At 47.5% G+C, this 27,500-nt stretch overlaps 1 protein-coding gene across 4 annotated transcripts in view; it reads left to right on the top strand.

Moving 5' to 3' along the window:
- Positions 1 to 27,500, top strand: part of LOC125453823 (collagen alpha-1(XVIII) chain-like) — a 284,767-nt gene that overhangs the window by 119,576 nt on the left and 137,691 nt on the right. For 2 of the 4 annotated variants that reach the window (XM_059647079.1, XM_048533812.2), the window contains exon 1: positions 25,339 to 26,212. The exons of 1 other annotated variant lie outside the window; for it this stretch is intronic. In XM_059647079.1, coding sequence (XP_059503062.1) covers positions 25,354 to 26,212 — 859 coding nt within the window. In that variant the 5' untranslated portion in view covers positions 25,339 to 25,353. Of the gene's footprint in view, positions 1 to 24,402; positions 25,301 to 25,338; positions 26,213 to 27,500 lie in introns of those variants that run through there. One more of the 4 variants, XM_048533813.2, reaches the window with a different exon arrangement.

Below are 27,500 nucleotides of genomic sequence, written 5' to 3'. Positions count from 1 at the left end.
GGAGGGAGCAGGCCACGTTCTGATCCTGTCATGGGAACCTGGCTGCCTTCCAGGCCGGAACAGCGCAGTACAGCTGCGAGCTGTCAACAGACTCCACTCATATTGCTCCTGTACAAACGGAGTTTTACTGTCACCACACTGTCCGCTGGACTGACTTCATGGCCGTGTAATTTTTATGTGTTCACACGCGTTCAGGGGTGTGGGCCCAGCTGTTTGGAGAGGTACCATCATTGTTGGTGACCTACAGCTTGGGCTGGGTGTGTCTGCAGGGCATCTCAGTGCTGTTGCCACTACCTGTGAGTCTCCCTCCTCACTGATTCGAACTGCCACCTTCCAAAGCCGCCCCCTCTTCTTTCCTCTCCCTCTGTTCAGGCTCGGCTCCGTCTGCAGCATTTTTTTCCTTATCAGCGCTGAACCAAATGCTTTGGCGTTCACCCCTACTCCATGCAGCCCAATTTGACTCGATTTGTTCTTGTTGCGTGTACCTGGGCACAGTGAAAAGTTTTGTTCTGCATGCAGTACAGGCAGATTGTACCATACAAAGTGCACCGGGGTAACAGGACACAGTGAGGAATACCATGTGCACGGTAGGTGCCCACGGAGCAAGATCAGCATTAAATTGAAAATTCGAGAGGTCTGTTCAGAAGTCTGATAACAGCAGGGAAGAAGCTGTTCTTGAATCTGTTGGTACAGGTGTTTAAGCTTCTGTATCTTCTGCCCGATAGATGGGGTTTGGAGGAGATTACAACCGGGGTGGTGTTTGGTCATCCGAGATGGTGCTAAAGCATGGCAACTGTTTGCGAGCTCTCGACTTGAGGTTGAATGCAGAGTCCCGGCTGACGCTCAGTCAGGGGTGCAGTCTTTTTGTACTGAATTGTCTCAGATAAAGCCCCAGAGGAGATCAGGGCTGTCCTCCACACTGTTGCCTATCACTCACTGACACCCGACTTTGGGAAAGAGAAACTAAGTTACCTGGAGACAGAGACAATTTAGGATGTGGGCTGGTGATCAATGTTGTCTTTTTTTTTGTCTTTTCCTTGCACACTTTGACACACGCATACATACGGTAGCCTCAAGTGGACAATGTGCACAATGCGGTTTCTGATCATGACAGTGCAGTCTGCAGGAGCTTGCTATGAGCAAATTGGGTGCTGTGTTTACTGCAGTACAATGATGACCTCAATCCAACAGTATTTTGCTGTTTCCTAATGCACTTCGGGACATCTTAAGGCCCTACAGTGAAGCAAGTCGGCGCCATATTCAAGTTATTTTCTCTCCCTGTCTACCTCTGAGCATCAAGTTCATTATTGTTTTGCCTTCTGAGTCATATTCTGAATCAGTGTGATCCACTCCTCCAAAGGGCAATATTTCTGGTGTCTATTCACTTTATTTGGTTAAACATTATTGAGGAAAGAGAGTTTACGATGATGGATGGTTACAGATTAACAATATTTCTATAAATTTATGGAGTCAGCACACGTCCCTAAGCACATTAGCTCCTTCTGAATCTTGCTGCATGGGTTCAAAAAGTCTTACACTTTCCATGTTTACAGCACCTCCCAAGGTGGGGTTGCAGTCAATGAATGACTTTCAGAAGCAGTCAGTGCACAGCAAGATCCCACAACCAGTCATCTGATAGTGGCCAGATACAGTGGCTCTGTCTTGTTGCTTGAGGGATGAGTACTGGGGTAGGGCATGGGGGAATTACACATTTTTGACCGTCTTTGAAATAGTTTCGAGGGATCAGTTGCAACCACCCGAGGTAGGGGTGTGGGGGAGCAGTTGGGAGGTGGGGAGTTGTGGACAGAGCCTCGGTTTTCCAGAGAAACTGAGATCTCGCGTGAACGCAGCACTCCCGCAGCATTCCACTGGGAAGCTCTGCTGAGAGGTTTGGGCTCTGAGTCTCTGCAGCAGGGCAACCTGGAGCTGCCATTCTGCTCTGTAAACTACAAGCGAGCTGTCACTTAGCCATTTTGTGGGTGGGGGCTGCGATGGGGAAGGAGGAGGTTCCCTGGTTCATTCTGAGGGAGGAAGCCCTTCGTGACCTCCCACAGCATGACCTCCATTCGAGACCTGAGCCCACCTGGAGTGCCGCAGCCTCTCCGTGCCGCGGAGCGTCCGCCTTTCAGAGCAGGCGTGGGAAGATTTCACAGGCAGTGACTGGTGCGCACAATTTTCGAATTCGTGTTTCCACTTTGTACCCGAACGGCCTGAGTCAGACAATAATCACATGTTAGAAAGAGGGCATTCGGCCTATCGAGTCCTTGCAGGAGTGACTCACCCAGTTACACACCCCACGCCTTTTATCCCCCACCAAACACCACCCCCCACAACCCCACGGCCATACAAATTCTTCCTTTTCAGATAATAATCCAGCTCACTTGCAAAAGCCAACGTTGAATCTGCCCCCACCTGCAGGCACCATATTCCACATCCTAACTGCCCCATAATATTAAAACAATAGGACAGAAGAGAAGAAGCAAGCTATTCAGCCCATCTAGAGATAAAGGGAACTGCAGATGCTGGAGAATACAAGATAACAAAGTGTGAAGCTGGATGAACACAGCAGGCCAAGCAGCATCTCAGGAGCACAAAAGCTGACGTTTCAGGCCTAGACCCCTCCCGAAATGTCAGCTTTTGTGCTCCTGAGATGCTGCTTGGCCTGCTGCGTTCATCCAGCTTCACACTTTGGTATTCAGCCCATCTAGCCTGGTCTACCATTGATAGCTGAAATGGCAATCCTCCAATCCACCATTTCCCTGTAACCTTTGATTCCCGCATTGATTCAAAATGAAACTACACTGAAAAAAAAGTTTAACACGTGATCACCCAAAGCAAAATAGATTCCAGAGCTCTGAAACCAACACAAGAAAGTGTTGGAGAAACTCAGCAGGTCTGGTAGCATCAGTGAAGAGAGAGAAACAGTGCTGTTTCCACAGATGGTGCTGGACCTTCTCAAATTCTCTAGCACTCTTGTGTTTTCTCTGGTCTCCGTTGCTTCTTCTGCCAGTGGCTCTCGATCTGTGCCTGCCAGTCCGTCCTTCCACTGATGGGAGCGGTTTTTCCCTATTGACCCTGTCCAGACCCCGCTTTCAAATCTCTGGCTCACCTGGTCCCCGGAGAGCCCTCCGAATTTCTCCAGTCTGTTAATGCAATTGATGTTCTTCATGTCTGCCTGTTCCCAAGAATGCTTTCTGGTCTCACTCTCTCTCTCTGATGCTTCCACTTCCTTTCTAAAGTATGTTGCATGGAACTGGACACAATACTCTAGCTGAGGCCACCCAGTGTCTTGTACAAATTGACCATAACTTCAACCCTGTGTTTTTTTTATCCCATTTCCCTCTTAATAAAACCCAGGATTCTTTAGGCTTTATTAACTGGGCTTTCGAGCTATTTTATTGCCTTTGAACAGATATTGCATACCCTTTGGAATAGATACCCCTTATTATGTATTATCTCTGCACATGCCTCCTACTAATTTGAAAGACATTGTTGCGTTAGATTTCATTTGCAACAATGTCTTTCAACCAAGTTGGACTTCAGCTGATACTGTGATCGTAGAATCCTCACAGTATGGAAGCAGGCCATTCAGCCCATTGAGTCCATACCGACCCCATTGAAGGGCAGTTTCTTGCCCAATCTGAGATAAGACTAAACATATTTACACTCTGTCATCACTGGCTGGTGATGCAGTTCAGGTGAAATGGAGACAAAAGAATGGTTTTTACATTGAGTTGAAATGGGAATGGAGGCAGGCAACAGCACAGGTAGATAATGATGCAGCACAGTAAGAGGCCATTCAGTCCACCATGCCTGTACTAGCCCTTTGGAAGCATGTTCTCCACTAAATCCCACTCCCCTCTCTTGCCTTGCCCTTCAAGTTTCTCCCACTTAAGTGTTTACTGGTGAACAGAATTCTCTTCATCTCCCCCTCTGGTTTCTCCCCTGTCAATTAAGGCAGGTTGGTATTCTCAGCTCCGTGATAGAATTCCGAGTTGGCACAGCTGGTGGGTGCTGTGGTCGGTGTGCATGTCCTGACAGACTGTTTGGAGGGTGTGCATTGGCATGGTCAGTGGTGAAAACAGAAGCTGACCAAGGTTTATGCAGGGTGGCATGCCAGCCTGAGCGGGTCTCCCTGATATTTATTACGCTCGGATGGACTGAGCAGTCGGTGCATTCCAGAGCACTAAGGGAGTACAGAGAGTTCATGGGGTTTGGGCCAGCCCTGTCTGTGACTGACACAGACAGCTGGCCTTTGGGAGAGGGTTTAATTCACCACTGGCCGTGAAAGCAGTTGTTCGCTGCACTCGAGCCAACAAGCACTGTACAAACCAATTTCAGATGCTGCTAGCCTATTACATACTAGAGTAAGCCTTGGGGAGATGGACTTGAATCTCACCCAGAATGAGCTTTCCTTTCCTTCGCTTGGTCATTGGCTGTTGTATCTTCAGCTTCCTTGGCTCCAAGCTCTGGAATTCCCTTCATAAACCCCCCCATCTCTCTGATACCCTTTGGAAATGCTGAACAACCTGTTGGCCTCTGGTCCCCCACTGTTTAGCGTTCGGAATCTGGTACATCAGCCTGAGAGAGGGTCCGAGACTCTCGTCTTGCCTGGAGGATGGAAGCCTCTCACTGCTGCATCAGCATCCACTCTCACATATTCAAGCCCCAGAGTAGGACTTGATCCCAGAATCTGGTGAGTCGGAGATGTGGAGCTGCAGCCGACGCAGGACAAAGAGCATTCCATTTTCCAGCAGAATAATGCCCTCATTCTTAAAGAGTGGGAAATGGTCACCCACACAAAGACTGTGCTGTACATTTATATTGTTAACTGAAATCAATAAAATGTGGGAGCTAGCAGCGTATCAGGAATAAATCTGCTGGAAATACTTGGCTAATATTATGCCGAGACTGATGTACACGAGAATCTCATTGACATCCTCTTCCTCACTCTGCTATCAAGAGTGTTTTTAGAATTTGACTCCTTCTGCTCTGATTGTCAGCATGACAGAATAATATCCTTGTTGTGCCTTGATGTGTATTGGTTAAACCAGCAGCTGCTGCAATAGTTGGCCTCATAATGTTAAGGTTTCAAAGGTGAGGAATGCCCCTTTCCTATCTTGATTCGATAAAGAATCTGTCAAACCTTTGATGTGAGAACTGGTACGTTTACAAGATGGCTGCCTCCATCGGGCTACTGTGGGCTCAGGGCCCAAGTGGTTTGAGCGTGAGCTCAGATCATTACCAGCCAGCTGTGGGGACAGCTGGGAGTGGGACAGCTTCGTCTGGCAACAGAGGCGGGGAAGTGGGAGTTGCCGAACTGGCCTTGTCCAATCGCTGGCCCGGTGTCAAGCGGCGATGATCCGAATGGCATTCCCATGCTTTCGCGGCCCAGCTGCCCACCCGGTGCCTTCTGGGATGTATCCGAAACTCTTCCTCTGGCCTTCAACGATGGGGTTGAACTTTGGTTCGTAAAAGCAGGGATGGAGAGCCGGTCTCGGTGCCGGTGACTGTCGAGCCATCGCTGAGTGTCGAACAAACCCACGCGATTTACTAATATTCCTTTTCTGGGGACAGAGAAAGGAGGGGGGATGAGGCAGATTTGTGAGTGCGACAGTGGGAATGACCATCCCCTGTTCCACCCCAGACAGGGAGTTGCGAGAACAGCCTGAATAACACAAACGTTCGGTTTTAAATCACATGCTCTCACTCTGGAATGAAAATAAGAATGTAAACACGCATCTGGAATCTGTGGGGTTTTTTTTTAACCTAGATTAGAATCAGTCCTGTGCAGTCAATGAATCACTTCCATTAGTTCAAGACAGCTATTATCGTTACAAAGCAATAACAAAGGCACGTTTATGCCTGACATTGATTCATTAAAAGCAACTCCGATGCAAAGCTGCAGACACACCAAATGAATACCTGGAACAGGCTGCTCTTTTTAAACAGGTGCATTAACCATAATTTGGTTAATTCAGGGTAGGGTCGCTAGATAGATCCCTTTGAAGCCTATAATGGAATGAAGACCCAAACACTAAGCACTTAATCTAATTAACCCGTTGCCAGCTGCAGTTAGAGTCACAGACATGTACAGCACAGAAAAAGACCTGTCGGTCCAACTCATCCATGCCGACCAGATGTCCTGAATAAATCTAGTCCCGTTTGCCAGCATTTGGCCCCTAAACCCTCCCTATTCATGTACCCATCCAGATGCCTTTTGAATGTTGTAATTGCACCAGCCTCCACCACTTCCTCTGGCAGTTCATTCCATACACGCACCACCATCTGAGTGGAAAATGTTGCCCCTAGGGTCCGTTTTGAATCTTTCCCCTTTCACCTTAAACCTATGCCCTCTAGTTTTGGACTCCCCCACCCTGGGGAAAAGACCTTGGCCATTCACCCTATCAGTGCCACTCGTGATTTTATGAACCTCTGTAAGGTCACCCCTCGGCCTCTGACGCTCCAGGGAAATTTGCCGCAGCCTATTTAGCTTCTTCCTAAAGCTCAAACCCTCCAACCTGGGCAACATCCTTAATTTGCGTCAATATGGATAATTTGCCCAGTCTCCACTACCTTTTATTGTGTAAACTCAAGTAGGAAAGAGGGTGTGGAACATTGTATTTCTGGTCTGCCTTTTGCTACCCAGGGCCATACCAAAGCATTTTATGCCAACTCACTGAAGTATAGTCACAGTTGCGAGCAAGGAAGTGAGACGGCCAGTTTTCGCGCAGCAAGATCCCGTACGCTGCGGCTGGCTGACAACCGGGTCATTTTTTCTCTCCCAGTTATGTTGGTTGAGGGATAAACTGAGATCTTCCCCCCGGCCCTCTTTAAAACAGTGCCCGGGAACCTTTCGTCTCCTTGGTGACGCTCCTGTGAAGCGCTGGGGATCATTCAGCACTTTCCAAGGTGCTTTATAAATGCGGGAGGTTGTTGTGGCTGTCGATTATCTGGTGGGGCAAGCTGGAGCCTCAGTTTGACATCCTAACTGAAAGAACAGCGAAATTCTGAAGGAAAGATTGCCAAAGCTTGAAACGCGAAGAGTGAGGATCGTATCGCGCTGAACAGGTTTTGCACGATTGAACATGCCTGGAGTAGGCCGAGCCAAAATACCATTCCTTCCTTCGAGCCGCTTGACAATCCTGCTCAGCCCAGACTATACTGGACTGACTATGACTTTATCTGCACATCGATTGGGCAAATCAAATTAGTAAAAACACCACAGAGGAGGAGTGTATTTGGGATGGTTTTCTGGACCAAAAACATGAATGAAGGAATGAATGACTTTATTGTCATGTGTCTGTTAAAGTCAGAAAAATGGTAAATTGCAGTGAAAAACTTTTCCACGTCACCTTTTTGAACAATTTTAAGAATGTGGGATTGGGCCGTCATAGCTGTTACAGAAACTTGGCTGAGGGATGGACAAGTCTGGCAGCTCAATGATCTGGGTTTTAGATGCTGTAGGAAGGATAGAAAAGAAGGCAAGTAAGGAGGGGTTGGGGTGGCGTTTTTGATTAAGGACTTCATTACTGCTGTAACCAGGAAAGATATTTCTGACAAATCATCCAGTGAAATTATATGAGTAGAAAGTACAAATAAGAACAGATTTGATGGGATTGTTCTGTAGACCTCCAAGTAGTCAGAGAGAAATTGAGAAACAAATATGTTAGGAGATCTCAGATGCACGTAAGCATAAAAAGGTTGACGTAATGGGGGATTTTAACCTTCCAAACATTGACTGGAACTACCATAGTGATAAAGGCTTGCGTGGTCAAGAATTTGTCAAGTGTGCTCAAGAAAATTTTCTTTATTGGTATGTGGCTGCTCCTTATTAGAGAAGGAGCAAAACTGGACCTTTTGGGTCATAAGGCCAGGCAGGTGACTGAAGTAAAAACGGGGAAACACTTTGGGTCTAGCGATCATAATTCTATTAGTTTCAAAATGGGTATGGAAAAGGATAAGCCTTCCACAAAAGTTAAAGCTTTTAATTGGGGTAAGGCAAATTATAATGGCATGAGACATGAACTTCCAAAAGTTGATTGGAGTAGACTACTTGCAGGCAAAAGGGATGTCTGACAAGTCGGAAGTGTTCAAGAGTATGATGATGAAAGTTCAGAGCCATTTTGTTCCTGTTAGAGTGAAGTGTAAGGCTGGTAAATTAAAGAACAATGGATGAATAAAAATATTGAGGTTCTAGTCAAAAATAAAAGAGAAATCTTATTTTGGATATCGACAACCTGATTCAATTGAATCTCTTCATCAATATAAAGAATGTAGGTGCATTCCTAAGAGAGAAGTCAGGAAGGCACAGAGGGGAAATTAAATAGCATTGGCAGATAAGGTTAAAGATAATCCAAAGAGATTCTACAAATACATTAAAAACAAGAGGGTAACTAGAGAGAAGCTAGGGCCTCTTGTAGATCAAGGAGGTTATCTTTCTGTTGAATCCCAAGGAGATGGGAGAAGTACTAAATGAATATTTCACGTCAGTTTTAACTGTGGGAAAAGAAATGGAGAAGGCCAGAAATCACATGACAGCAAGTCATAATCCAATAGATCAATTTGAAAACTCAAGTTTTCAGAACACAGCCACTTCATCAGGTGACTTCACACCACTCCATACTGTATTTACTGTAACTATGTGTGAGGTGCCTGATGACTGGAGGGTGGCTGATGTTACACCTTTGTTTAAGAAAGTGGTGAGGAGGAACCGGGGGACTATAGACCTGTGAGTCTGACTTCAGTTGTGGGTAAATTGTTGGAGGTGTTTATAAATGATAGGATTTATGGACATTTAGAGGGGCAGAAATTGGTCAGGGATAGTTAGTAGTCAGCATGGTTTGTGCGAGGAAAAACATGTCTCTCAAATTGATTACTTTTTTTAATGATGTTACCAACAAAACTGATGATGGCAGAGCAGTAGACATTGTTTATTTGGATTTTACTAAAGCCTTTGACAAGTTTCCACATAGTAGAGTAATTAGTAAAGTTAGGTCACATGGGGTTCGGGGAGAGCTTGCCCATTGGATACATAATTGGCTTAATGGCAGGAGACAGAGAGTAATGGTTGCTTTTCAGACTGGAGGCCTGCGGTGCCCAGCAGTGTACTACAGGGATTGGTTCTGTGTCCTCTCTTGTTGGTCATTTATATAAATGATTTGGATGTGAATACAGAAGGCATGGTTAGTAAGTTTGCGGATGACACCAAAATTGGTGGCATAGTTACAGTGAAGAAGGTTTTCTAAGATTGCAAAGGGATCATGATCAAATGGGTCAATGGATTGGAAAATGTCAGATTGGAGTTCATTTTGGATAAATGCAAGGTATTGCATTTTGATACAACAAACAAGAGCAGGATTTATACAATTAATGCCAGGGGCTTGGGTAGTGTGGTAGAACAGAGGGAACGCAGGTTTCTAACTCTTTGAAGTTTGCGTAACATAGAGACAGGATGGTTAAAAAGGTGTTTGGCACGCTTGCCTTCATTGCTCAGTCCTTTGCGCATCGGAGTTGGGACATCATATCGAGGTTGTATAGGACATTGGCGAGGCCCCTTCTGGAATATGTGTCCAGTTCTGGTTGCCCAGTTATAGGAAGGATATTAGCAAGCTGGAGAGGGTTCAGAAGAGATTTACCAGGATGTTGCTGGGTATGGAAGGTTTGAGTTACAAAGAAAGGCTGGATAGGCTGGGACTTTTTTCACTGGAGCGTAGGAGGGTGAGCGGCGACCTGATAGAAGTTTATAAATAATGAGAAATACGGATAGAGTTAATGGTAGTTGTCTTTTCCCGAGGATAGGGAAATTCCTGATCAGGAGACACATTTTTAAAGTGAGAGGAGAGAGACTTTAAAAAGACTTGATGGGCAATTTTTTAATACAGAGGATGGTATGAGTGTAGAATGAACTTCCTGAGGAAGACGTGGATGTGGGTACAATTACAATGTTTAAAATACATTTGGATAGTTACATGAATAGGAGAGGTTTAGCAGGATATGGGCCCAGAGCAGGCAGGTGTGACTAGTTTAGTTTGGGATTATGTTCAGCATGGACTGGTTGGGCCGAAGTGTCTGTATCCATGCTGTAACACTCTATGACTACTAAGAAGAAAATTGAGGAACTAATGAGAAATCAGGCCATCCTGATATGGTATTCATAGAATCCCTACAATGTTGGAGCAGGCCCTTCAGCCCATTGAGTCCACACTGAACCTCTGAAGAGCATCCAACGCAGACCCACCCCACCACCCTAGTCCTGTAACCCTGCATTTCCCATGGCCAATCCACCTAACCTGCATGTCTTTGGACTGTGGGAGGAAACCGGAGCACCCGGAGGAAATCCACGCAGGCACGGGGAGAATGTGCAAATTCCACACAGGCAGTCACCCAAGGCTGGAGTTCAACTCTGGGTCCTGGGCGCTGTGAGGCAGCAGTGCTAACCACTGAGCCACCGTGCCATAGTATTAAATCCAAGGAAGTGGCATGGAAGTTAGCCAGAAGAAAAGAACAACTGACCTGAAAGAGAGTGGCAGTGGAAGATTGTTTATCAGATAGGAGGCCAGCGACCAGCAGCGTTCCACAGGGATTGGAGCTGAGCCCGCTGTTGTTTGTCATTTCTATAAACAGTTTGGATGAGAATATAGGAAGTATGGTTCATCAAGTTTTCAGATGACACCAAAGTTGGTGATATGGTAGACACCAAGGGAGATTATCTAAGATTACAGAGGGATCTTGATTGACTGGGGCAAAAGCCAAGGAGTAGCAGATGGAGTTTAATTTAGATAAATGCAAGGTGTCGCACTTTGGTAAGGCAAACCAGGGAAGGACTTACACATTTAATGGTAGTACCACGTAGAGTGTTGTAGATCAGGGAGACCTAGGTACATAGCTCATTGCGAATTGTGCTATAGGTAGGCAGAGTGGCTAAGAGTGGCTTAGCACCCTTATCTTCATTGCTTTTGAGCACAGGAGTTGGGTTGCTATGTTGCAGTTGTATAAGCCATTGGTGAGGCCACTTTTGGAGGGATATCGACCAAATGCAGGCATATGGGACTAATTTAGTTTGGGAAACTTGATCGGCACGGATAGGATGGAGTAAAGGGCCTGTTTCTGTGCTTTATGACTGTACAACTACGACTCAATGACTGCTTCTTCAGTGCTGTCAGGTTTCTTCTGCTTGCTCCCTCCTCCACCCCCATTGAACTAGCTCGATCGTCAAGGGACTTGACTTCACCTTCTGCTGGGGCCAGCATCAGAGTTGGACAGGCAATGATGTTAGCAACACCATCAGCACAGTGTGCTGGCTCTCTGATCGTTGAAGTATAGACAACAGGAGCAGTGGTAGGCCATTCAGCCCTTTCAGCCTGCTCCCCTATTCAATATGATTGTGGCTGAGCATCTAGCTCAGTGCCCTGCTCCACTTTCTCCCCACATCTTTTTATCCCTTTAGCCCTGAGAACTATATCTAACTCCTTCTTCAAAACATTCAATGTTAGGGCTGGGAATCACGAGCCACCCACATTTCTGACTGACAGTCCAGCCCCCTGTTAGCAAAGCCACTGATTCACTTCAGCTCTGTTTGTCTTAATGTTTTATTTCATTCGCTGTGCAGTACAGCATTTGAATCTTGATGAAAAGAGAGATGTTTTGCTGAAGCTTTTCATCTTGCACCCATCAGGATAAATGCAAAAATACTAAATTACAAACATCCACAACGATTATACCACCGAAAACTGGAGAATAAAAAAAGGAGGCACTGATAAGTTGGAAAAACAACTTGTTAACTTCATTGCCTGGGATCTTCTCCCTTGCTTTCTCCATAGCAAAGCCTTGACCAATTTTTGTCAACTTACCAACAAATTGCCCTTTTTCTCTCTCATAGTATAAATTGTTGTGATGATTTAAAATTTGGTTGTCATACATTAGCCCTGCTGAGTGCAAACTGAAAAACTTAGGTAACATATTTGAGGTAAGATAATCACCCGATGTTTTCAAGTGTATTCCAAAACAAGGATCAAACTGGCCTAAAAATGATCTTTTGTTCAGATGCAGAGGAAGCATTAACTCAAATCTCCGTGATAAAGCTATGTCCAATAGATATTATTCAACCAAGAGGCGTCAAATGTTGTTGGAGTTTGAAACCCTTTTGGATTTCTCAACGACTAGAAATTCGTATATATTACTGAGGGGCAACATTTGAGGAAATTGTTTTCAATCAGCCAACTGAATCTTACAGAAGAAAGGAGCTTCATTTGGACAAGTCAAAGTTTTACATTGTAATTGGATGGTAAGGAGAAAGAATGGGGGAGGGAAGTGGTAGGGATGTCGGCGAGGGAGAGGCAGTGAACGGAGTGGGTCGCCAATGAACACAGTGGCTTGTGGGCGGTGAGTGTTATCACGGCGTGCAGCCTTGCAATTGTGAGTAACTGGCCATGTGCCTTTTGGGCATGAGTACACACATGGCTGTCCCTGCACCCCTCCAGGCAAATTGGCGACGGAATTTACAGTGTAATTTTTACAACGTTCTGGGTTTGCATTTTTAATTACCAGTTAATCTTGCCGTAAAATCTGGTAAGCAATAACCCAAGAGCATTTTTGATAGTGTGAGAATTGCTGACTATACCGTTTTAAGAAATACCCTTTCTTTCTTCATCACGTTTCGTTTCTAACTGTCTCAATCCAATAATCTTTATCCTCTGTTGACATCTCTCTCTGTCCCAGATTTGACACCAGTTCACCCAAATTCCTTTGATTCATTGTTCCTTGGATTGCTACTGAATCCTAAGGGCTCATTAGTTTGGGAGAGAGTCTCAAGATCTACGCCAGTGACTCACCCCTCCCTATCTCTGCAAATGTTAGTCAGTGAAGAATGTTTTGCTCATGTCAGCTACCATTTCAATTTCCATCCGTTTTGTGTGCTTATCCTTCCAATTAACTGCAAGCAAATGTTTTATTAATAGATGTTTGTGGGTCACTGAACAAAATGGATTTGTACTTTTGTAATCATGTGGAAGAGTTTAGTTCCATAGCCTTTTTTTCTAAACTCTGCATTTGTTCTGGTTGGTGTCATGCTTGTTGATCCTGGTCCAGCAAAGCCTCAAATTTAAAATTCTCGAATTTGTGTTCGCGACCTTTCACAACCTCACCTCTCCCAATCTCTGGACGATTGGTCAGTTTTACAAGCCTCAGGAATATCTGTGCTCCTCCGTTTTGGGTCTTCTGTGTGCCCCCCCCTCTCGGTGTCCTTTTATTGATTTTATGCCTTCAGATGTCTTGACTGTCCATCTTGGAATTCCCACCTGAAAGCCCTCTCTGTCTTTCCCCTTTCCTTCCAAGGCACTCATTGAAAGCTAACTCTTGTGGTCTTAGCTGGGTTCAAGGCCCACACCCTCACCAACGGGTAAAACAAACCTGGCTGACACATGAATGGAATACTGAGGGACCATTGCACCATCAAGTGAATGAATAACCTCTTGACATGTGAATCAGGAGCATGATTACGCCCCTCGAGCCTGCTCCACCATTCAGTAAGTCCATGGCTGGTCTTACTACTTCACATTCCTGCCTACCCAGGAATCTACCTACTTTTGCCTTAAAAATACTCAAGGACACTGCTTTTTCCATGTTATGGAGAGGAGAGTTGCAAAGACACGTGACCTTCTGTGAGAAAAGAACTCCCTTCATTGCTGCCTTGGATGGGCTGCTCCTAAACTTTGAAACAGGGATCCCTAGTTGCGGGTTTTTCCACAAGAGAGACATCTTTTCCCGATGCACCATGTCAAGTCCCCTTAGGATCTTGTTTGAATCAAACCACTTCTTACCAGCCCATGCATGTCTCACCCATTTAGCCCTTCCTCAGAGGATAACCTGCCCATTCCAGGTATTAGGCTGTTAAATCTTTGTACGATTTGCAATGTTTCAATTTGCAGTTTCATCCTTACTTTAGATGATGTGTGTTGTACAGAGTACTCCAGATGTGGGCTCAACTGTGCCCCATATAACTGAAGGATAATCTGTCTGTTTCATGTTAAAGAATTTTCTGTCCTCACTACTTACTGTACCTTCGTACCCATGCATCATGAACCCAGAACCCTTCTTCATCTTAGAGCTCTGAAATCTCTCACCATTGATACTCTTGCTGTTTTATTTATTCCTTGTTCAAAAATGAACGCTTTCTCATTTTCTCACATTATGCTTTCACCTCTGCGAAATTGCCATGACTTAAGTTTGCAATATTAGTTTTGGACCCACTCTTCTCTCCTTCAATCTGAATATAATTTCAATCATAACGTGATTGCTGCAACCTGGGGTCATCTCCCCAATGAACTCATTAACTAATTCTGTCTCATTCCCAGTCCTGGGATAACTTGCCGTCATTTTGGCAGACTGTTCTAAGAAACTATCCCAAGAGCATTCAGTAAACCCTTCATCTTAACTACATATGTTTATCTGATTTTTTAACTCTATATATAGATTAAAAGCTACCCTAATGATTGGCTTATTTGTGCGATAAGCTTCAATATTTCATTCTTCATAATCCATCCTACTACGTAGTTGCTGTCAAGGGGTACCAATCCTGTAATTACTTCTTACATTTGATGTTTCTCATCTCGATCCAAACTATTTCTACATCGTGGTCTGGGTTGGATCCACAGAGAACATGCTGAAATTACTGGACCTATGCCTCACAACCCACTTTACCTTTTAAAGGCCAAATCTATGAACAAATCAACAGGACAACTATGGGGTCACACGTCTCTGGACTAATAGCAGAAGCAGTGATGCAGAGACTCAAAAGCACAGCCCTTCCACAGATCCAACCCAAACTATGGGTCTGATATGTGGATGACACTTCCGTCACCAACAAACAGACTGATCGAGAAGAAACACACCAATTATAAACAACATTTTCACCGGCATCAAATTCACCAGAAAAGAACAAACAGCTCCCATTCCTGGACGTGATGGTAGAACGCAGGACCAACGGGGAACCTCTGACTAAAGTATACAGGAAGGCCACATGCACAGATCAAGTCCTTAATTTCAACAGTAACCACCCCAACATCCACACTGTTCAAACGAATCACAACACACTGCAGCAACCCAGGACTATGCCAAAGTGAAGAAGAATACCTCCACTAAGTATTTAGAGACAATGGATACCCGAACAGCAGGGTCTGACGATGCCTATCACACAACCAATAACAGGAAGGTACAATACGCCCCAGCACACTTATCATGTTACTGTCCATCAAGAACGTATCTGAACAGACCACTCGACTCCTATGGCCTGTGCACATCAGAGTAGCACACAAAACAACATCGTCCCTGCACCAACTGCTAACAAGAACCAAAGACCCCTTACCCACTATGGGCAGAGCCAACGTAATCTACAAGATTCTATGCAAGGGCTGTGACAAACATTACATTGGACAGACAGGAAGGAAGCTGGCTACAAGAATACATGAACACCAGCTAGCAACACAAAGACATGACCAATACTCACTCACCTCCATTCACACAGACAAGGAGAACCATCAGGTTGACTGAGACAATTTCAGGATCCTAGGTCAAGCCAAACAGAAACAAGCTCGGGAATTCCTAGAGGCCTGGTTCTCCACCAAGAAGGCCATCAATAAACACATAGGATTAAACCCTATACACGTACCACTGTGAAGAGAAACCAGAAATGAGGAAATCAACTCCAATGGAGCCCAGAGTTTAAATACCAGGCGGGAAAACACAATGACGCTTCATTGGATGCTGCACTGATGATGTTACCCAGCAGGGTAATGAAATGTCTGCAAACTAACAAACCAGCTCGGCGAGCGAAACCAACCTCAGCATCCACAACCCGAGCTACAAATCTACTCGAGAGCCTTCGGCTAGCTCAAACTTGTCAACCTGTGAACAATGAGTTAACATTCCCATGTGATCAGTTTATCTCTACATGTGATTCCTATTTTCCATCCATGAATACATTTCCAGAGGGTTTGGAATAAACTCAGTGCCAGTTGTCTTATGACCAGCTTTTGAGGTTTGGTGAAAAGTTTGGAAATGTTTCTTAATGTTATAAGAAACAGTGGCAGAAGTAGGCCATGTGGCCCGTCACCTGCTCTGCAGCTCAGTGGGGTCTGTGGCCTTAACTCCACTTTCCTGCCTGTTTAAATTTGTCCATGGGATGTGAGCGCCACTGACTGAGTCAGCATTTATGGTCCTTTCAAGAAGGTGATTAAGAGTCAACCATATTGCTGTGTGTCCAGAGTCACATGTAGGCCAGACCAGTTAATGATGGCAGATTTCTTTCTCTGGAAACTTTAAGTATCTCTGAGGACATTTTAAATCAGATGGGTTTTAACCATCGTCAACAATAAGTACATGAAGCAAGATTTTTATTCAGCCTCATTTTGAGTTTAAATTTCACCTTCTGCTTTGGTGGGATTCTAACCCATGTGCCCTGAGGTTCTTGATGACTAATCCAGTGATATTTCCATGTCTCTCTCTCTCTCTCTCTCTCTGCCCCTTGACTCCATTATCAAAAACCTACCTCTGCCTTATTTATTACTCAATGACCCAGCTTCCTCTGGTCACTGAGGTAGAGACCACACCTTAAATGGGAGATCTTTTATATTTAATCTGTGCCTCCCATAGTTGCAAATGTAATACCCTCTTAACATTGACTTGATCACGCCCCGTCAGAATCACTGTCATTTCCATAAGACAGCCTCCCATTTCTTCTAAACTTTCTGAACTGCTCCACCATTCTTCATAAGACAAACTCTTCCACCAAGGGCATGAACATAGCGAACCTTCTCTGAATAGCTTCCAGTGCAAGTTTACATCTCCATACAGTTCTTCAGATGTAATCTCACTAATGCACTGTATGGCTCATCGTAGAACCCCTACAGCATGGAAACAGGCCCTTTGACCCATCAAGTTCACACCGACCCTCACAGCATTCCACCCAGACCCATCCTCCTATAACCTACACATCCCTGATTGCTACAGGTACTTTAGCATAGCCAATCCACCTAACCTGCACATCTTTGGACTGTGGAAGGAAACTGGAGCCCCCGAATGAAACCGACGCAGACACGGGGAGAATGTGCAAACTCCACACAGGCAGTCGCCAGAGGGTGGAATTGAACCCAGTTCCCTGGCGCTTTGAGGCAGTGGTGCTAACCACTGAGCCACCGTGCTGCTGGTTGTAGTAAGTCTTCTACTCATTTAGATTCCAGCCCCTTTGTAATCAAGGTCAATGTTCCATTGGCCTTCCTACTTATTGTAGCTGCATGCAGACGTTTTGTGATTCAGGCACATGGATGTCCAGATCCCTTTGTGCTGTAGTGTTACACTGAAGTGAGCAAAATGAAGAGGGGCAGACAAAGATGTCAGGCCTTGCCTTGTTGTGGTGAATGAAAATCACAAAACGACTTTTGCAGTTTATACGGTGCCTTTGAGCTGGTAAAATGTTCTGAGGCCTTCCGTGGAAACCACTGTCCAAGACAATTTGGACACCAATGATGAAGGAAAGGCAGTGGGTACGGCACTTGAAGCCAATGTTGGAGGAATGCAGAGCTCCCAGTCAGTGGTGGGTCTGATTTCATGGTGCACTGTCTTTCTACAGAATCCCTCCAGGCCATTTGGCCCATCGAGTCTGCACTGACTCTCTGAAGAGCGTCCCACCTAAACCCACCCACCTCAACCCTATCTCTGCATTTCCCATGGCTTCCCTAGCCTGAACATCCCTGGGCATTATGGGGCAACTTGGCACAGCCAATCCACCCTAACCTGCACGTCTTTGGACTATGGGAGGAAACCAGAGCAGATATGCAAACTCTACACAGTTTCCCAAAGGTGGAATTGAACCTGCTTCCCTGGCGCTGTGAGGCAGTGGCGCTAACTGCTGTGGCACCGCGCTGCCCGACTTCCCTACTGCGATGTGAGTTTGAATCTAGGCATGAGGCCTTGTTTGATATTTTAGTCACAAACCTCCTCTCAGGTTGGCGTTCCACAAACTGAACGAGTTATGCGTGATTGAGTAAAACTAATGACAAGAAAACATTTCTTGCTAGTTAATTCCACGAGGCTCGCTTCAGGTCTGGTGAAAGAAAACGTAAGCTGGGTCTGTCAGCGCCAAAATAGCTTTGTGAACTCGTGTAGATCTAGCTGGGATTCACGTGTGCATTTTACTCTAATTATTGTTCTCGTGCCAGACATTCTGATCCCAGACATTCTTGTTTTCAGAATGAGTAGCAAATTTGTTGTGTAAACAGAGGGAGAACCCCACTCCCTGGCGTGTCTTGATGTAGTCTGGTTGATATGCAGCCATTCTTGCTGGGCTTCCTGCAGTGCTACCAAATCTCTAGGATTCCCCCTGAGCTTGACGGACTTGAAAACAGCAACAAGCAAATCCCAGGGCAAAAGCAACAAGGGGGCATTAAGAAACGGACAGATTCATATTTGAAAAGAAGCGATCATTTTGTCTGTTTTGCTACCAAAATCACCATTCCATTGGCTGAATGAAGGCCCCGTTTGCTTTTCGGTTGATTTTTTTATTTTGAAAGCAGTGGACTCTCGGGCTCAGTTGTGTTGGGTGAAGTCAGTGGGGAAGGGCATTGGGGGTGGTAAATCTTGGGAGACAGGAAGTCATGTGATGAAATCTCCAGGGAAATGTTGACACAGACATGCAGCAAGGAGAGTTAACTGTCAATCTTCACTTGCAGCCCTGTTGGTAGGTTCCGATTGGTCAGTCTGTTCCCGTACGAAGGTGGAGCAGAATTTGGCTGTCTCCATGGTGCTTTCTTTTGGAGAAAGTGCAATTTATGAGAGAGTGTATGTGTGTGTGTGCCACACTTAGAAAGGCCACCACACTTAGCGAGGTAGAGTGCCATACTCAGAGCGGGAGGGCCACATTTAGACAGGGAGGCATTGTTACCTTTCTCGCTCACTGCGAGCGAAAGGCCTCAGCTCCTTCTGGGCTCCACGAACCTCGAGTGCCCTGCATCCACAAGAACCCCCTTGCTCTCTGTCCACTGACTGGCCAGACAAGGGTCCCAGGGTCACAGCCCCACAACATGAACCTGGTGTTCTGGATCACCCACCCACTACTGCACCATCACCTCCTCCTGACCGGACACCCAAAATCCTGCCCCCACCCCCAACCCACCGTCTCTGCACTATCTCACAGGCAGTTGATGGTGGCTCGGGTAGAAGAATCTTCTTTGAAACCCTGAAGAATTCCAGCGAGTTCTGTGGGATCTTCCCAGCTGTGAATCACAGGACACTGAGCTTATGGTGTCTCGATTTGAAACGCGTTCCAACCAGAAGAGACGAAAGGGAAGGAGTTGGCTTGGTTCTGGACACAGATTTAGACTGGCACATCTCCAGCATTCCCAAAATATTCTATGAATAGCCTGGGAATGAAAGTGTTCTCGTCGACCAAGAGATTCAGATTCCACAGCAGCAAACTGGACTTCAGACGCTTCCCTGAATTATCTCCTACAGCGTGTTATTCACATCCAAAACACATTATCTGTCCTTGTTTAACCTCACTTAAAACAAAATCTGCACACACACACACACACACACAGACACACAGACACACAGACACATACACACACACACACACACACACACACACACACAGACACACACACACTCATATACATACACATACCTCACATCTCACACACATACACACACAGCTCACACACATACAAAAACACACACACACATACGCACTCACACAAACACACACACACACGCACTCACACAAACACACAGACACGCACTCACACACACACACACACTCTCACACACACACACGCACTCACACAGACACACACACACACACACACACACACACACACACACACACAGAGCCACAGCTTGCCGAGCTCCAGTTGAGGTATGTAATTTGCCAAAGGGGACAGAGTAGATATTGAGAGGACATTTCTGATTGTGGGCCGAGGGGTCTTGGATTCAGGAGAAGGGGTAGCAGATTTAAAACAAAAAGTGAGGAATTGCTTCCCTCGAAGGGCTGTGAGTTTCTGCGATTTACTGCCCCAAGGTGCGGTGGATGTTGGGATGTCGAGTCAATTTAAGGAGGAGATGGATGGGATTTTTAACTTGGAATGGGTTTGAGGGTTATGAAGAGTGAGCAGGAAAGTGGAGTTGAGGCTGAGATGAGATCAGGCATGTTCACATCAAATGGTGGAGCGGGTTTGAGGGGTAGAATTGCTCACTCCTGCTCGTAGTTGTTAGATTTTAACAACTGTTAACAGCTGTTCAGCCCATCATGCCTACACTGGCTCATCAAACATTCACCATTACCTGATACTGGCTCCCTCCTTCCTCTCACTGTTTCTGTCCAAATAATCACCCAATTTGCATTTCCCATTCTGTCCAGGAGCAACTGTGTTTTTAAAAAAATTCATTCATGAGATGAGAACGTTGCTAGCTAGACTATTATTTATAGCCCATTCCCAATTATTAAGGGGTAAACCACACTTTGCTGTGGGTCTGGAGTCACATATAGGCCAGACCAGGTAAGGATGGCACTTCCTTTCCCTAAAGGGACATCAGTGAACCGGAGGGGTTTTCCCCCAGGCAATTGACTTATGGTCATCATTAGACTCTTAATTCCAGATGTTAACTTGGTTTAAATTCCAACCATCTGCAGTGGCAGGATTTGAACCCAGGTCTCCAGACTATTACCTGGATCAACAAAATCCAGTGATAATACCACTCGGCCATCGCCTCCCACCCACGCTTGTGACCCATTCGCGGGTTACAGTCATTGAGGGATAAGCGTTGTCCAGGATACCACGGGGAAGTCATGAGAAGAGCGCAGTGGGGTATTTCATGGACCAGGAAGCGTGAGCTCGCATCCTGGTATTATCAGAAGTTGGCGCCTCCGACAGTGTGGCACTGCCCTGGTGTCACGCCGAAATGCCAAGCGGGTATTCCACGTGGCCGCCTGTGGAGCGGGCCTTATCCTGACTCAGGAGATGGAGAGTGCCAGGTTCACACTGCTCCCTAGGAATATCCAGTGAGAATCTCACCGCCAACACTCGTTGGAATTTAGAAGAATGAGGGGAATCTTGTAGAAACATGTAAACCGATGGCGGGAACAGATAAGATGGAAGCTGGAAGGTTGTTTTCGCTGGGTGGTGAAATTGACACGGCGGGGGGGGGGCGTAACCTCAAAATGAGGTGGGGAGCAGATTCAAGAGTGAGCTGAGGAGGAACCTCCTCATCCAAAGGGGTTGCAAGTCAGTGGAATTCCCTGCCCAGTGAAGCAGTTGAGCCCACCGCGTTGAATATTTTCAAGGCAAAGATGGATAGATTTTTGAACAGTAAGGGAAATGAGGGTTACGGTGAGCAGGCGGCTAAGTGGAGCTGAGTCCACGAGAAGATCGGCCATGATCTCATTGAATGGTGGGGCAGGCTTGAGGGGCCAGATGGCCTACTCCTGCTGCCAGTTCTCATGTTCTTTCTGTGTGGCTGGGGACTGAGTTCGTAAATCTAGTCTGACGTCAAGGGGGAGGAGACTTTAGTTTTATCTTCCGTTCGGATGCCATGAGTTGACTCTGCAGGGGAGGGGATGGTCTAGTGGGTATTATTGCTGGACTGTTAATCCAGGGACCCAGGTTCGAATCCCGCTACGACAGATGGTGGAATTTGAATTTCATAAAAAAAGTCTAGAATTAAGACTCTGATGATGACCATGAATCAATCGTCAGGAAAAACCCATCTGGTTCACTGGTGCCCTTTAGGGAAGGAAACTGCCCCCCTTACCTGGTCTGGCCTACATGTGACTCCAGTCCCATCACAATGTGGTTGACTCTTAGCTGCCCTCTGGGCAATTAGGGATGGGGCATTAAATGCTGGTCTAGCCAGCGGAGCCTCAGAATGAGAAAAGAGAGAATCCCATCTGTGTGGTTGAGGGTGTAGTTGTGGGAGACTGTTTTGCTCTTAAAGAAGCGCTGTGGGCAGAGGTGAGGCGATGCTGTCCGGGAAACAGATGGGAGCCCTAGCACACTTGAAAATCTTGGAGAAAGTCTCCACCAATCACAAGACTCAAGGTGACTTTGTCAATGGAAAGATCAAACAAATATAAACCTGTCGAGATGAAAAGCAGGAGAGCGTGGGCGTAGACACAAAACTGTTCCCTTTCAAGTGCTCCTTAAATTCTTGGAGTTCTTTCATTGTCTAAAGGAGTCATCCCTCAGCCACTTTTCCCGTCCTTGTGAGCCTGTGTCGAGGCTTGTCAGATGTGCTTTTCGTTTGGTTTCTGACAGGGTGTCGAGGCGGGTGGTGTGCGAGCACCAGTGTTGCAGCTTCAGAGTTAGCTCATTAATCGTTCCTGTAATTGTGGTACTTCCTGTAGTTAGGCAGGCTTGCAATCAGTGTTTACAAATCACTATGTTTGGGCAGGGAGTGAGGGAAAGGCAATTATACAAGCAGATACTGCACCTTCAATTTGCACACAATGTTTTGTCTTTTACCCTGGCAGCTGCAGCCTCATCGAAAGAGCACTAGAGAGTAAATTGCAATTAATGTTGAGTTCTGAAGAAGGGCCACAGGACCCAAAATGTTAACTCTGCCTTCTCCCTGCTAATGCTACTAGACCTGCTGAGTTTGTCCAGCAAGTTTGGTTTTGGTTTGAGAAACTAGATGTCACTATGGTTTCACTGCTTTAGAACGATCTGGTTTTCCTCTCTTTCTCGTCACTTTTGTCTTTCGGAGCTCTTCCATTTCTCTTCCCTCCCGCTTACGCTCCTATCTTCATTTCTGGCCTCACCCCTATTTTCCTTTTCTCTTCCTGACTCATCTCTCCATTTTCAGGGTCTCACTGTCCTCGTTCTCCGTCCCTCTCGCTCTCTTCCTTCTCCATCCCTCTCCCTCTCCTCCTTCTCCATCTCTCTTGCTCTCCTCTTTCTCCCATCCCTCTTGCTCTGCTCCTTCTCCATCCCTCTCCCTCTCTTCTTTCTCCATCCCTCTCACCCTCCTCCATCTCCATCCCTCTTGCTCTGCTCCTTCTCCCCCACATCTCACTCACTCTCCATCCCTTTCTGCCCCACCTCTTACTCTCTGACCTCCTGCCCTGTCAATCTCCTCTCTCACCATCCCCCTTATCTTTCTCCCTCCTTCTCTCCATTCTCTTTCTCTGCACTCCTTTTTCTATCTTCTCCGTCCTCTACTCTCTCCAGTCCCCTTCTCTTTCTCTATCTCCTTCTTCTCTCTGCACACAAGCAGAGAATGGTTACACCCCAGAAGGAGACCGTTTAGCCCATCATATTGTGCTGGTATCTGCAAGTGTCGTGCAGCTAGTTCCTGTCCCACTCTGCACTCCCTAATCTTGGGATATTTATTCTAATATTGTCCCACTAACAGTGGCTTCTTTTTAAAACTCATTGTTTTAGTGATTTATCCTCCAAAAGGCCTCCACATCAAGGGTTAGTAATGACTTGAGGGAATGAAGGGAGGAATAGACAGGAAAAACATAACACCTAATTATTGGATTATCTTGGAAAAAGCTCCCATTGATGACAATTGGGAAGCGAAGAAACTTCATTTCTGTCGGACCTTTTGTATCCTCAGCTTGCCCGAGGCATTGGACAGCCCAAGAGTGGTTTACTTCGGACTGCAGCTGTTGTTGTAGTGGGGAGGATTGCTGAAGCTGTGTTATGCACAGCAAGATCCCAGATCTCAGACACACAGAGACACACACACATATACAGACACACACACACATACACTGACACATGCACACTCACACAGACACACACACAGATACACACATACACAGACACATGCACACACACACACGCTCACACTGACACACACGCAGACACACACACAGATGTGTGTATGTGCGCCTGTGCGTGCCTTTGTGTGCATCTGGGTCTGGGTGCATTTGTGTATGTGTCTGTGCATATGTGTGTGCTTGTGTGTATGTGTGTGTCTGTGTGTGTGTGTGTGTGTGTGTGTCTGTGTGTGCATTTGCATATATGTGTGTGTCTGTCTGTGTGTGTATGTATTTGTGTGTGTGTGTGTGTGTGTGTGTTTGTGCGAACTTCTCGAAGGGAGGATTTTCTGAGAGAGATTTGTAAGCCAGATTGACTGCAAATCGCTCCAAAGAATTCAGTCTGGGAATAGATGCAGAAATGGAGAGGGATGGTATTCCTAATTGTCAGTGGGACTGTGGCCAAGTTATTAGCAGAACATTGGCTCAATCTGCTGCCTTTTTGCTGAGTGCATTCTGTGTGAATAGAAACCCAGCTCTGTTTGAAACTCATTAACCTTGTCCCGGGATCGTGAAGCACAGGGAGCCAATGAGGAGAAGCCTCCCATCCAGAGTGATCTGGCCCCACCTCCCTGCTCTCGCTGTGGTTTTTAATAGTGTGAAGGGTGTGCGGGTGTGTGTGTGTGTGTGTTCTGTGTGGGACACGTTTGTACGAACACCAGCTCTCTTCAGCACACCCAAGTACAGTGCGGCTCACCTCTCAGGCTGCAATGCATACAGCAGCCAAACTAATGCTGCTCTGCCTGACCTGGGGAGCTCTGCCCCAGGCCCGCTGTTGGCTAAACTGGTTCGGGAGCAAGTCAACCCCGACGGTGCCCACGGTCACAACACGGAGGGTCACCCCGACTTCAGAGGGCCACACCCCACCGGGAAGTTCAACCCCAGTCCAGAGTGGAGCGGTCGTCACAGCAACGGCTCGGATTACTGCAGGAGGAGGTGCGGCAACCGGCTCTGGGCAGTGGGTGGACAAGATGAAGGAAAAGGGGGCAACCACCTTGCCCAACAGTGCCCAGGCAGCACCAGGTGGGGGCGACCTCACCATGGCGACACTCAATGCCCGGGACTTGCTGCAGACCCAGGACGGCCCGTTGAATTCCACATCCCGACTAGATACACAGCCAGCGGCGTCCGTTGCAGGGCAGACGGCGGGAGAAGATTCTGGAATGGCGACCCCGTCTCCGGCCCTCACCAGCATGACACAGGGGCCTACTGCGACCGGCGGTGGTGCCTGGATACAGCGTTCGGTGATGACGGTTGAGCCCACGGGCCGGGCCTTGACGACAGAGGAGGCATCGTCACCTTTCTCTCCCTCTTCCTCCTCCTCCCCACTATCGCCCTCGCCAACTCCTCCCTCCCTGTCACCCAACGCCTCCTCAACCTCCACCACCTCACCCCTGGCACTAGCGGCCCCTCACCACCGCCGGGAGTCGGTCAGCGTCCCCACGGCCGGCCCCTCCCTGAAGCCTCCCTGCGGACCCCACTGTCCAGGTAGCGCCCTAGGGGTGGCGGCACAGCCCACTAACTGGCAGCCGGCTAATTCGATGGGCGGCGGGTATCCGGAGGGTGGGCGCTTCAGCTCGGGCACTGCACCCGGGCCCTGGCAGGACGGCTGGGAGGCGACGGCAGGAGACAGCTCGGCCACTGTGCGAGGAGCCCCGTGGACGGACGACCGAGCGCATGAAGCTGCCAGCTCTTTACCGCTGAGGGCAGGGCCTTTGGTCAATCGGCCATCCCATGGTGCTCTAGGAGGCGGCCACAAAATGGCGGTCGGAAAGGGCGGGAACTGGAGTGACGGCCAATCGCCTCCCAGCGCTCCGAGGGCCAGCGATCTCTTTAAGCATGATGGGATAGCACTGGATAATCCGAGCCGTGCTGTTAAGCCGGGCTTTAATCGGAATGTGACTAACGGTGTGCTGGGTGCCTCTGCTGCTACTGCTACTGCTGCTGGTCTCGGAGCTGAGCTAGATTTACTAACCTCCGCTAAGGCTTCTGGCCCAGGTTACCGGGAGGCCCCGCCGCAGCCCAGAGCCCCACTGCCCCCCGACTGCGCCCCGCTGCCGCCCTCCCTGGGCTTCTGCCGCCCGCTAGGCCGAGGGGCCGTCCAGCTCCCGAACCACCTGCGCCAGGCCAGCGTGGCGGAGATCCAGGAGGCGGCACGGAGCTGGGGGGCGCTCCTGGCTTCCGGCTGCCACCCTAGCCTGGTGCCGTTCTTCTGCCGCCTGCTGGCACCGAGCTGCGGCCCCACCCGCTGGCACTGGGGGCCGCCTTGCCGCGGGGACTGTGAGGCCGTGCGGGACGACTGCTGGACGGAGTTGGCGGGCAGTGGCCTGCAGCTGCCCTGCCAGCTCCTCCCCGATGCCGAGGAGGGGGGCGGGTGCCAGTCTCTCGCTGTAGGCCGAGGTAAACGAGCACGCAGAAAAACAAACGATAAACCCACCGCGCGCCCTCCTCCCTGCCTCAGCTGGTGCAGTGGGGCTCTGACTCGCGGCACAAAGGTACCTTACCAGTTGTATTGCAGAACAGATGTTTATTGAGATGTTTGGGTGTCTCGAACAACAATCTGCATTTATGTAGCTCCTTTCAGGCGGCAGAATGCCCCCCGAGGCGATTCGGAGGTGCATAATTATTTTCTTTAAGCGTGGTTAGCCAGGCCTCCCTCTGCAGACGTGGTCGAAGAGGTGGGTTTTAATGGTGTGTGGTCACAGTGGTGAATGAGGTGCAGTCGCTGAGGGGGCACGTCGCTGGCATTCTGACGTCTGGCAATGCCAACAACCAGATGTTGCAAGGGTGTGAGGGGTTGGGAGGCGGCATTAGGACGGGAGTCCAGAACGGGAGGAGGGCTGGGACCTTGGGTGGGGGTGGCAGAAGATGGTGAGGGACAGGCAGGGAAGTGAGGGGTTTTGAAAGGGGAGCCGTTTGTGGGGGAGTGTGAGGTCAGGGGTTTTGTAATGGAACCTGGGGTTAGCAAACACACGGGCGATGGGTGTGATCAATGCCAGCAGAAACCGGCCCAGAAAAATGCTTTCTTTGGTTTTAGCAACTTACGAATTCCCAGATCGTGCTGACAATGGTGCCAGGCTAACCAAAACCAGCTCCCTGTAATCGAGGCACTCAGTAACACTCCTCGAGTGAACGAGGCTTTAACTCTAGAAGCTCCCAACTGGAGCTGTTCCTGTTGCAGCAGGTCACCCAGATACTGCTACTCCAAGCTGCTGGTTAGAGTAAATATTCACGATTTGAGGGGAAAGTTTGGTTTGTTGGAATTACTGCAGTAGGAAGCTTAGCGACTGTGAATGTACGATGTGTGTGGCTGTACCTCCTGCTTTGTCTATAAATCTTAGAGGTGATGGGACTTAAGAGGCTAAAGATGAGTTCTCTTCAGAATTCCACTTCCATATAATTGGTGCTGACAGTTTTGTTTTAATGCCACCATTCTCACTTAGTTCTTAAAACTTCAGCTGCTTAAAACCTGCTGGTTAATTAATGATGGCCAGCACCCAGGGTGTGTGTGCGCGTGTGTGTGTGCCTGTGTGTGTGTGTGCGCGTGTGTGTGTGTCTGTGTGTGTGTGTGTGTGTGTATGTGTGTGTGTGTGTCTGTCTGTGTGTGTATGTGTGTGTGTGTCTGTGTGTGTGTGTATAAGTGTGTGTGTGTGTCTGTGTGTCTGTATGTGTGTGTGTGTGTGTGTCT

The sequence above is a fragment of the Stegostoma tigrinum genome, chromosome 7 (assembly GCF_030684315.1).
Source record: "Stegostoma tigrinum isolate sSteTig4 chromosome 7, sSteTig4.hap1, whole genome shotgun sequence".
NCBI classification, from domain to species: Eukaryota; Metazoa; Chordata; class Chondrichthyes; order Orectolobiformes; family Stegostomatidae; genus Stegostoma; species Stegostoma tigrinum.
Note: the sequence above shows the minus strand (reverse complement) of the source record. Positions and strands in the feature narration are given on the sequence as shown.